Here is a 13,412-nt window from a genome sequence, read left to right on the forward strand (position 1 = left end):
GTACATCCAAGCACCTGTCTTATTTCTACCTGTCTCACCTGTATGTACATTCATGTTGTCAAATATTTGTGTGAGATTAACCTATAGTTAATAAGTTCTATCTTTTCTTTTTTCTTTTATGTGTCCATGTACTGAAACTTGTATTACCCAGATGACCTCATTGATAGTACCTAAGATTTAGCTAAATGAGTTATACCATATGAAATAAAGTTAATAAAGTTATTATTATTATTATTATTATTATTATTATTATTATTATTATTAGCATCATTATAGTAGAGGATGGTGCATTTCTTTATCCCTTCTTTAAATATCCCGGTAATTTTATAGGGGTGGGTAAAGTTTTTGCTTGGTTCATGCTCAGAAAATTCTACTATCTACATATCAGAAATGAGCTTTACTCTGAGTCCAAGTATGCATTTTCTTGAAATTTCATGATGTGTTGCCAAATTCTGCATTTGACTGAGATGATAACATCTATTATTCATTTTAATTAGATGGTGCATGTTGTACCACTTTTGACTGATTGACAATTCACAATATGCCCCATTTGACCATGTTGTTTGACATAAAAACAAGGGCTGCATACTGTCAAGAAGAATGGGGTATAACACATCAGTCAGTGTGTTACAGTGTGTACCATCTCATTTAAATACAATAATAATAATAATAATAATAATAATAATAATAACTACTTTGTTTAAAGAAGGTGACACAATAATATGTAGTTGCATGGAAGAAATCCTCCTTGTGTCCCTCTGTTAATTGCTTATTTACATTCAAAGCACACTCACACCTACACACACACACACACGCACACACACACACTCACATGCACACACACACACACACACACACACACACACACACACACACACACACACACACACACACACACAGATGCACTGATAATATGCTATATTTAGATATGGACATAATAAACAGAAAATTTAAATGAACATGCTCCAACTAGGTATATTGTTTATATACGGTACATAGTGGGACAACAAAGTGGATGGTTATTGAATGTATTCTTTGAGTTGTAATGTATTTGTCAAATCAAACAGGTTCCACTTTTCATCCATTGAATTAAATTATAATAAAGTGCATTTATATTTGTACTTTCTCTAATTTTTTTTGGGATTCTGTTCCAAATTATTGATCCCGAATATTGAAATCTTTTCTTTGCTTTTGGGATGGAAAGATCTTTATCTAGCAATTACCATATTGGTTGAATGTGAAAATGGCAAACTGGTATTTACCTTGTGGCTACATGAAATCAGTGTTCTAACTTTATTTTAAATTAAATTGTGAAAATGCTATGTCATTGATAATCCTAATATAGATAGTTACAATAGATATTTAATTATATATGCTTTTATAAATAGGAGAACGTAAGTAACCTTACATGTCTCCTTTCTGATAGGTTTTCATTTTTGTTTCTGTTGGACCAATAATGCCAATAAACCATCCTGATTGACTGCCATTAACAAAAGTCGAAAAACCTTTAAATGCTTTTTCTTGTGAAAACCCATTACAAATAACTTGACCAAATTTGACAGCATCCTATCATGAAATGCTTTCAGATTTTTACAAGTGTTGCTGATCCACCTGCAGATATGGCTGCTATTTCCTGATATAGAGAAACCTTAATATGACTTATCACTCAGAATTTGACTAAATTTGACAGAAAACATTTTGGCATGAAGGGCTTTCAGATTTATGTAAATGATGTTGAACCACCCATAGATATGGTAACTATTACTAAAAACAGGAAAACTTCTTAAATGATTTCCTTTCAGATTAGACAACAGTTTAATTGCCTATAAAACCATTCATATTTGTGCAAATGACACTAATCTGCTATCAAATATGGCCACCATTAATAATAATAGATAAACCTTTAAATGACTTCTCAAAAACTGCTGTAATGATATGACAGAAAGTATTGTGGCATGGAAGGCTTTAAATATGTACAGACAGCCTTGATCTGTCATAAAATATGACTGCCTTTATTCAAAATAGATAAACTTTTAAATGGCTTTTTAATAATAGCTCAGTAAAATTTGACTAAATTTAATATAAAGCCACCTGGCATGAAGGCATTGGAAGTTTTAAAAAATAATGGCAATCAGTAATTAAACATCCTTCATAAGAATTTAAATAAATTTGACAGAAAGTGTCCTGGCATGAATGGCTTATAGATGTTGCATACATTTTGCTTATTTATTATCAAATATGGCCATCTATTAAAAAAATAGAATAATCTTTAAAGTATTTCTTCTCATAAAGTGATTAAAAGAATATGACCAAACTTGACAGGATTGTGGCATGAAGGGCTTTTAATGCTTGCATAAATGGTGCCAGACCAAAATGTAGTTTGTTTGTTATTATTATTAATAATATAAAACATTTAACAATTTCTCAAAAACTGCTTTACATTATTTGAGTTAATGTGACAAAATCATCTGAGCATGAGGGCCTTTCATATCGATACAAAAGATGCAAATCCAACATCAAATATGGCTGCCGTACTGTTAAAAATTGAAAAGCATTTTTATCTGTAAAAAAAACCTAACTCAGCAGAATTTGACCTGCTTTGACAGAAAGTATCATGGCATAAAGACATTTAAATATTGAACAAATGCTGCTGTGTTATGAAATATGGATGAAGATACAAAATTAGAGAAACCTTAAAACAACTGATTTCATAGCATAATTATGTAATCAGAAGAACTGGAGGAAATATGTACAGAAAATATGCCATTAACCCAGATTTATTGGCCAACTGCTCTTGCATTTGGCTATTAAGCAAATGTCAGTCAAGTGAGTGATATCAAGTCCACCTGGAACTCTTGTTTGTGTATCTTCATAAATGTGACCTAAAGAATGTGACTTGTTTGCATATGCTGTCTCTAAATGAGTTTGTGCATATATAATAAACAGGGGACAGCTGACGCAGGTGATGATGGCGCCATATCTGCCCCGGAGCGCCATAAGGAAAAGAAGCTAACCAACCAATTCAACTATAGCGAGAGAGCCTCACAGACCTATAATAATCCATACAGGGTAAGTCCTGATAATATCAGACCTTTTTGACATAGTACTTTAGGATTTGATTGAGAAAAAAATTTAAAAGCTTCAAAATGTCTTGTTTAGATTATATAACCTTTTGTTTGACTTCTCTGGCTTTTCATTAAGAAAGTACAGTAGTCATATAAAATCGATGAAGTTAGGTGTATAAAAACACTATTTTACCTACATTTATCTTGAATGAAAATATAAAAAATGACCATAAATACATATTTCTGTGATAATTAATGTTATGGAATTTTTGTCAATGATAAATACAGCAAGTGATGGGTCAGATGTGGGATATAAATTTTTTGTGAATACTGTGATTTAATTTTTATTTGTGGGATATGAATTTTTATGAATACTGTGAATTATTATTTGTGGGATATGAATGTTCATGAATACTGTGAATTATTATTGTGGGATATGAATTTTCCTGAATACTGTGAATTATTATTTGTGGGATATGAATTTTCATGAATACTATGAATTATTATTTGTGGGATATGAATTTTCATGAATACTATGAATTATTATTTGTGGGATATGAATTTTCCTGAATACTATGAATTATTATTTGTGGGATATGAATTTTCCTGAATACTATGAATTATTATTTGTGGGATATGAATGTTCATGAATACTATGAATTATTATTTGTGGGATATGAATTTTCATGAATACTATGAATTATTATTTGTGGGATATGAATTTTCATGAATACTATGAATTATTATTTGTGGGATATGAATTTTCATGAATACTATGAATTATTATTTGTGGGATATGAATTTTCATGAATGCTATGAATTATTATTTGTGTGATATGAATTTTTGTGAATACTATATGAATTAACTCATTATTTGTGGGATATGACATTTTTGAATACTGTGAATTCATCCTTATTTGCAGGGTAAGAATTTTGTGAATACTGTTGTTAATACAAGCCATAAGTTACAAGACACAATAAACAATAATTTTGGTACAAATACAATTCTTAGGACATTTATTCCAATCCATAAGTTCTAATAAAAATATAATTTTTTGCAAAACTTTGAAAATTGAAACCCATAGTAATAAAAAAGTCAAAATAGCGATAAATCCAGAAAGAGTGAAAAGTTAAAACACAATTATCAGAATTTTACTAAATGTTTCCATTAAGATTTGACCTTTTCATGAAAATACTAAAACAATGATGGCATTGTTCATGAGATGCTGAACTTACTTCATACCCTAGTGTGTATTATAGGACAAATGGTAATTTAAAAATTATTATTGTATAAACATGGGATTAGGCTGTTTTGAGTGGGTGAAAACATCTGGTTTATGTAATCATGTAAGCCATTCAGACTTAGTATTGAAAAATCTTTAGAAAAAAATATTAACATGCAATTTTCGTAACACAAAATAAAAATACAGCTATTGTAGAAGGAAATTATTCAATATAAAAAAACTTTTAGATATAAGCACTAAGTAATAAGCAGACACATTCAGATAGCAACCTTTGATTGGATGAATATCGGTTGTGATGGTGCTTTAAAATTATAGATTCTTTCTCCACATGCAGGAGAGAGGCACAGCAACAGAGCCCCCACCCAGAGCTTCCTTTGCATCCAATGTTACACAGTGGGAAATATATGATGCCTACCAGGAAGATTTTGAAAAACAGGTACTTATGTGCATCTTCGTTAGGTTTAGTGTTGTAATACTTGTGTTTGGAAGAGAAAGTAGCGATATATTTGTTTACATTTACTACGGTAGGCAGTGATTTAACTGACACAGTCAGGTGATTAATAATTAATTTATTAAATTAAATATTAAAACTGCATTATCAAATGAGTAACAAGACAGACATTGCACCATACTTTGTTTTTGTCAAAATGAAAAACGCTTAAAAAATTTAGGCCAATTTCATGGTGAGTGGGGAAGCAGCGGGGTAAAATACATGATTTTGCTTCAAACTTACAATCAGCTAATAAAATCCAGTAGCACTCAGTACAAGAATGATAATTTGTTGCAAACATAATACTTGATGACTTGGGACAGAGACAGTCAGTGAGGTTTCCAAAGGAATTTTTTCTTTTTAACTCCCACTTACATGAGAAAATAATTAGACAAGATATACACCACTCCCTCAATAACTCGCACCCTGATAACTCGTGAACCTGCTTATAATGCGGGGTTAGGCATGGCCTCCCATTTTTAAACTAGAAAATACCCCAAGAATTGATCCCTATTTGTTGAACTTGAAGAAAATCATGATCAGAATTGGTTACGGAAATTTTGATGTATCGCTCATTTTATCATCAAAAATGGTAGGTAGGACCTGTAAACTTTAATCAACACTGTGAAATATCAAATTAAAAAATAGGTCTTACAATTTTTTACATTTTCTTTCCAAACAACATTCCTAGTACACCGCAATTAACGATATGTATATGGACATTTCGATCAATGAAAATTTCACTTACGCCGAGTGGAGGAGGTACTTTAATAAATACAAAGTGAATAATTTTTTTCATCTATTGAAATTTGTGTTCTAGTTCTATCTTTCAGTTCCTTTTAAGTGTAATCATCATAAATGTAATGTGTCCTCTTGTAATTAAATGTAAAATGTTTCAATCTACCGTAACAGCTATGTCCACGATCGTTTCTCTGAGAACCTAATTAAGTGCCGACCGTGTTTTGATAACTGACTTCTGGAAGTATTTGTTGTATTTTTCGCTGAACTAAAAGCTGGCCTCCTTTGTATTATTACGTTAATTATGTCTTTTGAATCAAATAAAGGAGGTGGAATAAATAAAATATAAAAGGCACGAAAATCCTACAAACTTAAAATCTAGCAGCCCCGGTCGTATGTCAGGTCAACTCACTTCATTTGATCAATCAAATACTTATAAATTTTATTGTGTATGTAACATAACCTACCTTAAATTACTGACTTTTTCATAACTGTGATCAAAGATAACAAGGCAACCAAGTGAAATGAATAATTTGTAAAATAGAGAGCTTGATTTCACAGATAGGGACTATTGTGGGCAAGCAAGTTTTAGAGAATTCTTGAACTGGCACTTAGAGATATCCTCAAGGATGATAAGAAGTTTCAATATTACTTCCAGTGAAGTCATGACATCAGTATTGTACTAGGCAAACAATACATAAATTGAGTTTCAACGTAGAAAATTGTCTCACAAAATAAATGTTGCATGTTTTTGAAAAAAAGAATCTTGTTTGGTGGTGTATCAACAGTTAGTCTAGTTCCCTGCTCTGTTGACTCCTGATTTGGCAGGATAATATTAAATACCACTACGTGAACCAGACTCATCAAGAAAACAAAAAGCAGTGATGTAATACACCGATTTTTTGGCGTACATGTGATGCCGGTTGTTGAAACCAGTTGAAACGATCTTTTATATATTGGACATTTTGAAAATAAATGTCATTTAAACAGAATAACGAAGAACGTCATTAAAAAAGAGCGTTATTAAAAATTAGTATTGATGTGATTGTAAAATGAGGATTTAGTCCATAAACAGCCCAGTTCCCTAATGCCGCTCTCCGCCATGGTTTTTTCAGTGTCAAAGCGATTGTTTTTCAATTTTTGGAGGTCCCTCAGTAACTCATGCCTCACTTGTAGTGCGGTCTGTGTTTGTGGACCCTGTTGTGCACAAGTTATTGAGTGAGAGGTGTATCAAAATGAAAATGTCTGATCTGCCTTTTCTTTCATCTGGTAAATCTAGTTGTGCTTTTTTTCTTCTCCTGAATTTGTGGTCGAACAATTTCCAAACATCTCCCTCTGTCTCTCTTTTTCTTGAATGCTCATAAACACTTGTTCCTGTATATTTCAAATGGAATTTAGTACCTTACACCTGGATGAAATGTTTGATCTGTCATTTCATCATGTTTGATCAGTATTATATTATTCCCTTTTTAAAATTTGCATTTCTTACACCTGGCAAGTTTATGTTTAATATCTCTAAATGGGCTTGGCATAAGCCCTTTTAATCACAGATAAGATTTCAGACCGTAAAGTCCATCATTGTGTATTGGAATCAACAAAGAAAGCATCATTTTGTCTGCCAAAATATTTACCCATGATGTTTTGCAAATTCCTTTTCTAGTCTTTTTGAAATTTATATTGACCACACATTACATTACGGTTATATTTACTTTAGTGAAATATGTTTTTCAGAATTTTTATTGGTTAACTTTACTTTTAGGAAAAGAGCAAGGAGAAGAAGGTGATACCTGGTCGTAAGGAGGAGGAAAAAAGCAGAAAGAAGTTGACTATCACTGAGACTCAGGTAGATACATACTATTGTATTTACCCATATAAAACATCCCATCAACAGTGGAAAGTGCAGACCCAACACAGACACAGATTAGCATGGGTCACTATGCAATAGAAAGCCAAACCAGGGTCAGGGAATAAAAAGGAAATAAAACGAATATGACTATTGACTAGAGGTAAAATTAGGTTACTAATAAAAACAAAGTATGTTAGTTGACACCTTGGAGATGAACAAAAGATCACTTTAGTTGTATATTAACACAGAATCATTGTTTTTTTGTCATCTTCATTACAATATCATAAGTTCTGTGATGTGAACACTTCCCCAGGAGATGATAACAAAACGTATTTGCTTGATGTAAACAAATGGGCAAGGGGCATAGCTTTTGCTGTTTTCCCCAGGCTGTTATCTGCAAATTATACATGCAGATACTGTCTGGACTGGATGAAACTAAGAATGATAAAATTTTCAAGCAGATTGGAGCTTTTGCTGCTGGCTTGTATTCATTAGTAGGATGAACATGTGCTAGTGCATTGTGCATTCAAATCTAGGTTAAACTTTATACTTTTATCTTGGCTGCATATTATACACTGGCAAGAGTATAATGCTTGAATAATTGTAAAATAAATGATACTTATGAAGTCAAAGTTTGATGATAATGTCATTGAGCCTTTTGGGATCACATAAGATAATGTATTGGAACATTACTGGTTAGTCTTTAGAGGGGTCAGATGATACATGATCAGTATAATACAGGGAAGGTATGTGGACATACGATCTCTAATGGTATTACATATTCCATGAAGTTATCATCAAGCTTCAACTTGATAGGTGTCATTTTATTGACCAATTTGTCACATGGGGTCCATTGCAAAGTTCAGTCACAATATGCAGTGTATATAAGGAGAAACTTAATCATTCAGTTTCAGTCTGATTTCTGGAGTCAATCACATTTTTTGTGTTCTTGATGTAAGTCTGCAGATGTATTTTATGTTGTACTTAGTTATTTTTCAAGAGGAAAAACATTTGTTTGGACTGTTCATTGGTGATAGAAAGTGCTCATTATTTGGAGTCTAACTCTGGAACTGTTATAAATTCTTCAAAAGAATTCTGGACAGTGCCATCTTGATGATGTCACGGTTCTTGGAGGACCAGTTCATTTCTGGTACTGAAAATTATAAGGGACTTTTCATTTGCTTAGGACTTTCAAAGACCTTTATAAGGACAAATTTGGATTCACTTAATTATACTGTAATTTACTCTCACATTATTTCATTTACCATGTTAGGTTTTAAAAAACTTGTTGGTTTTGCTTCTTTTCTGTTACTTAAGTTTGTGACCATAGATTTGTAACACAGTAAAGTCTTTAAAAACCAAGTTTCAAAGTTTGTGTGAAAAATGACGATGTTTTGCCTGCACTGATATTGGCAGGATGGTTAATAAATTTAAAAAATACATATCATTCGGGAGGTAGGATCAGATGTATCCATGCAACTTCTAACAAAAACAGCATAATTGTTGGCAGTCTCTAGTGCTGAGTTGAGACTTTGCCCCATTTGGTCTTGTTTTTCTTCAACCATGGAATATTTCTGTAGTAATAGTTGCCTGCCTTGATTGTTGGAACCCAGACTGAACTAATTCTGCCCTGAAAAGGCTTGTTGTCATTATGAGATGTAGTTGTGGGAAAATATCTAAATAGGGCTTTCCTTGCACTTTTTGGCCAAGATGACCGGCCTCATAAATGACATGCAAGTGTGGATCTAAGTCATCTCCATATAAGTTTTTAGTCACTGGATTGTTACTTGAACACCTTGAAAACAGTTGATAACAAGTTGTGTTAAATCCAAGCCTTGTAAAATATTTCCAAACTCGACTAGCTGTGCAGAAACTGAGCGAGAAACAGAAATGTGTCACTTACAAAAGCAGCATAGTTTTACACTACTATAGGTTTCTTATCCTCATTATGGGTGAGAAAAATGGCCATTTTTAAGGGTAAGAGAATAATGACATTAGTCATGAAACCTTGAACATTTTTTAATCTGGATGTCAACATAACTATCAAATAATTTTGACCAAGTTTCTGAATTTACCATTGGCACAGTTAAATTCTTACAATTTCTTTCACTGCAAGTACCTACCTCTTTGATAGCAGCCTAATCTTTTCAGATGATACTTGAGTTTTCATGCCTTAATTCACCATGATAGCAAATTTATCACAAATTGCAGGAGTCATACTGTTCTAGAGTTCACAGAAATGTGACCAGTCTGCCTCAAAGTCTTCAGCTAGTTCATCTGCATTACTTTCTGCAAGGAAGCCCACTAATTTGTCCCCAGCTGTGCCTGTATGTGTCATCATCATTGTCAGATGGGGGATCTCACCATTATGATCAATTTGAGCTGTTTGAAAACCATGCTCATGCATTCTTTTTACTGAATATTGTTGCCAACATTTGGTTTTGATGCAGCACCATATTAGTAGATAACTTTCATTGGAGATCAGCTTGCTAACACAACAGTTCACTCATAGTGAATCAGCTATATATTTCACCTAAAAGCGACAATATTTGTGTCAAATCACCTGCTCATGATGTAAAGGGTGATCCTAGCACTGTATCAGGTGATGATATTGACTGCAGAAATGGCTGCCCTCCAGCCTCATGAGTGTTTCTAATAATAATGCCAGACCACATAGATACATAATATGGTTGCAGGGGTTTTCCTACCAGAACGAAATCCTTTGTTACAAGCAGCATATTCTTGTCCACTATGGCTGCAGTATTAGTCACTGACCATTGCACTAAAATATAGAGAACATTAACAGTGAAATCAATCTATGGAAACAGTTAACAGTTTGTCCAATAAATGGAAACAGTTAATAATCATTCCAAGAAATGGGAACAGTTAACATTCAGTCCAAGAAATGGAAACAGTTAACAATCAGTCCAAGAAATGGAAACAGTTAACATTGTCCAAGAAATGGAAACAGTAACAATCAGTCCAAGAAATGGAAATAGTTAACGATCAGTCCAAGAAATGGAAACAGTTAACAATCAGTCCAAGAAATAGAAATAGTTAACAATAAGTCCAAGAAATGGGAACAGTTAATAATTATAGTCTATAAAATGTGAGGAAAACATTTGGAATCAAGGTTAAACTATAAAAACTTCATCAGTAGTGAAAAACAAGAACTGACCATCGCTTTGATATTGTGAACTTACCAGTTATGTATCTATGTATCATCTCAAGAGGAAGCCAGAAGTATTGTTTATAGCAGACAGTGCAAATACAGAAATTCCTTTACGAATTAGCCATTTTTGCAAGTCATTGTGAGTAATTTTCTGCAATGTATTGTGGGTACAACTAGTACAGTGTTACTAATACACCCCTATATCATTTAACATATTTGCACATGAGAGCCTAATACCAGTGATACCCATAAAACCTTGCAACAAATTAGCCACAATGACTTGTACAGATGGAGCTTTTTTGTAACAAAAGTTTATTTACAATAGTCTGTTGTTTGCTTAAAGTCATTCTTCTAACTGAAATTGACATTCACTTTGACTGCTCAAAATAACTGACCTCTCATGACACTAAGATTTGCAATAATACAGTTTCATTTCAATTTGTATATTTCAGAAAAGCTAGAAGGATTTACACATTTGACTGTGTTGAAGTATAGTTTAGATTTAGATAAAAGAAATTATTCCTTAAAAAATTGTTCCAAAGGCATACAAATTTTTCTTATTTTACAGGGAGATGACATTTCAAGGATCAACCGTGCTTCAAAGATTGTGGAGAGGATGGTGAACCAGAACACATATGATGATATTGCACAAGGTTTGTTTGTTGTAATGAAGCTAGAATTTAAATAGTTCTTTGTGAAGTTGAGAGCTCTGATACAAACAAAGATTTAGAAAACTTAAATCATGGTATCATTCCTGCCAGTTAAAACTGGTGGCTTGGAAACTTTAGACTTCATTTTAAAACTAAAGTTCCCTGACCAGAAACTGTCTTGGATGCATGGACATGCAGGCACTAGAGCTTTAGCTACCTGCAGGCCTGAGATTTTTTTATTACCATTTATACTGGCTTATGAATCAAACTACATGCAACAAAGATTCAGATCTGCTGTACCAATATTGCACCTGCAGATCAGGGTCAGTGCTGTTTGTTCTACTGATTACTCCTAAGAAACTGTACTGACCCTGATCTGCTGGCACATTATGCGGTGGCAGATCTGGGTCTGTGCAGTTTGCAGTTGGACTTGTCATATAACTGAGTACATATGGTATGGTATCAACAAAAATAGTATACTCAGTTTTGTCAGTTTATGAAAGAATGGTATTTAATGTAACAGAATTTAACATTAATCTACAATTTACGTTTCTGTGTGCAGTTAAATATTATGAACTTGACAAATCAAGGCTTGTGGACAAAGCTAAGTACTAGAAGAATTATTTGAATGTTTTGGCATTTAAATATACAGTACAACCGGTCTATAAATGATATCTAGGGATAAGAAAATTGTCTTTTTTTGGACATGTGTCCATTATATAGAGTTTTTTAATGTTAAATCAAGAAAATGAATTTTGAAATGTTGTCCTTTTGAGAAAGCCAGGTTTTACAGTGCCCATTTTCAAGAGTGATGGTAGCTACAAAATTGTCTGAAGTAAACTTTGTGCAAGTTAATTGTATTCTAAAGTTTATAGCTTGTGTAAATGCATTTTTCATATTTAGATTTCAAATACTGGGAGGATCCATCAGATGAATATCGTGACAATGAAGGTACCTTGCTGCCGTTGTGGAGGTTTTCTTTCGAGAAAGTCAAGAAACTGGCTGTCACCTCACTCTGCTGGAATCCCAAATACAATGATCTTTTTGCTGCTTCCTTTGGTTCCTGTGAGTGTTAAAATTCAAATATTTATTGATTCCATGCTTTTGTTTGATCAGTAATGAGGTCATCGGCATAGTAGGACACTGGTAAATTAATGTAATTTGTAGTGAGTTTGCATGTGGGCCATGTTCATCAGTCTCTTTAAAAATGCTTCAGAAATTGCCATTAGTAAAATTTATTTTATAAATTTGGAAACTATTTCAACTACATGTGACTTGATTTGCCCCAGTTGGGTTGTTCTAAATGTTTCACTTATATTGAGATTAGGATATGAGTTTGTAAATTAAGTTTAAGGAAGTTTTTTTATATTTGGGAAGATAAGAAAGCATCAAACTTGAGCTCTTAAGGCTAGTCAACCAAGCTAAGTAGCAATATTGTTATAAAACAAAATAATATCAAGTCAAATATAAAAGACATTTTAAAACTAAAATCACTACACAAAACATCTAGCTTACTGCAACAGGTAGGTGTAAATGTGCCTAAAAAAGAGATTAAAACCAAACACAAGAAATAAAAATCAAGACTCATGAAAGTAAAAACAAGTTTAAGCTGAAAACTTTGACCTTACCACTAAAACTTAAGTACCAAAAGAATCAGAAAAAATTGGAAAGTTAATATGTATTGTCATACATTAAAAAGAAAAAGAAGTTGTTAATAGTAGATATGAAATATTCAGCTGTCATGCCTCTGGAATATGCAGGTAAGGGAAAGGAGGGAATATGCAGATATGTGTGTTTTGTTGTATTTACTTTAGGTAAGATGTACCGTTTGTGAAACATATTTATGCACAAACATGAAAGTTAGATAGAAACAGAACTAACTTGAAGTATGGAGAATAATGAAAAGTATTAAAATTTTACAGCAGTTTAAACAAAGAGATGAAGTGAGTTGGGAACAGAATACAGGATTAAGATCTTGCAATTCTTTGGATAATATGTATTCACTCCTGGATAATTATTTACTGCAATATGCCCAGATTGTTTTACCCAAACTTGCATGAATTGCATAAAATGCCATAATAATTATAACAAAGAACTTTTCTTAAAGACGGTAACTCAATTACAAAATAACTTGTCTTCCCAGAGAATAATAAACATATTTGCACATATATTAAAATGGTGATACAAAGCAATAGGTTCCAGTAAGA

General features: G+C 32.6%; 1 protein-coding gene across 2 annotated transcripts in view; it reads left to right on the top strand.

Annotated features, from left to right (window-relative positions):
• Positions 1-13,412, top strand: part of LOC149800961 (dynein intermediate chain 2, ciliary-like) — a 59,650-nt gene that overhangs the window by 21,501 nt on the left and 24,737 nt on the right. For both annotated transcript variants that reach the window (XM_089955040.1, XM_089955041.1), the window contains 5 exons: positions 2,947-3,069; positions 4,644-4,745; positions 7,297-7,380; positions 11,124-11,208; positions 12,109-12,270. In XM_089955040.1, the coding sequence (XP_089811166.1) occupies positions 2,947-3,069; positions 4,644-4,745; positions 7,297-7,380; positions 11,124-11,208; positions 12,109-12,270 (556 nt within the window). The remainder of the gene's footprint in view (positions 1-2,946; positions 3,070-4,643; positions 4,746-7,296; positions 7,381-11,123; positions 11,209-12,108; positions 12,271-13,412) is intronic.

Source organism: Sinohyriopsis cumingii, chromosome 4 (genome assembly GCF_028554795.1).
Source record: "Sinohyriopsis cumingii isolate HCF-2022 chromosome 4, ASM2855479v2, whole genome shotgun sequence".
In the NCBI taxonomy this organism is placed as follows: domain Eukaryota; kingdom Metazoa; phylum Mollusca; class Bivalvia; order Unionida; family Unionidae; genus Sinohyriopsis; species Sinohyriopsis cumingii.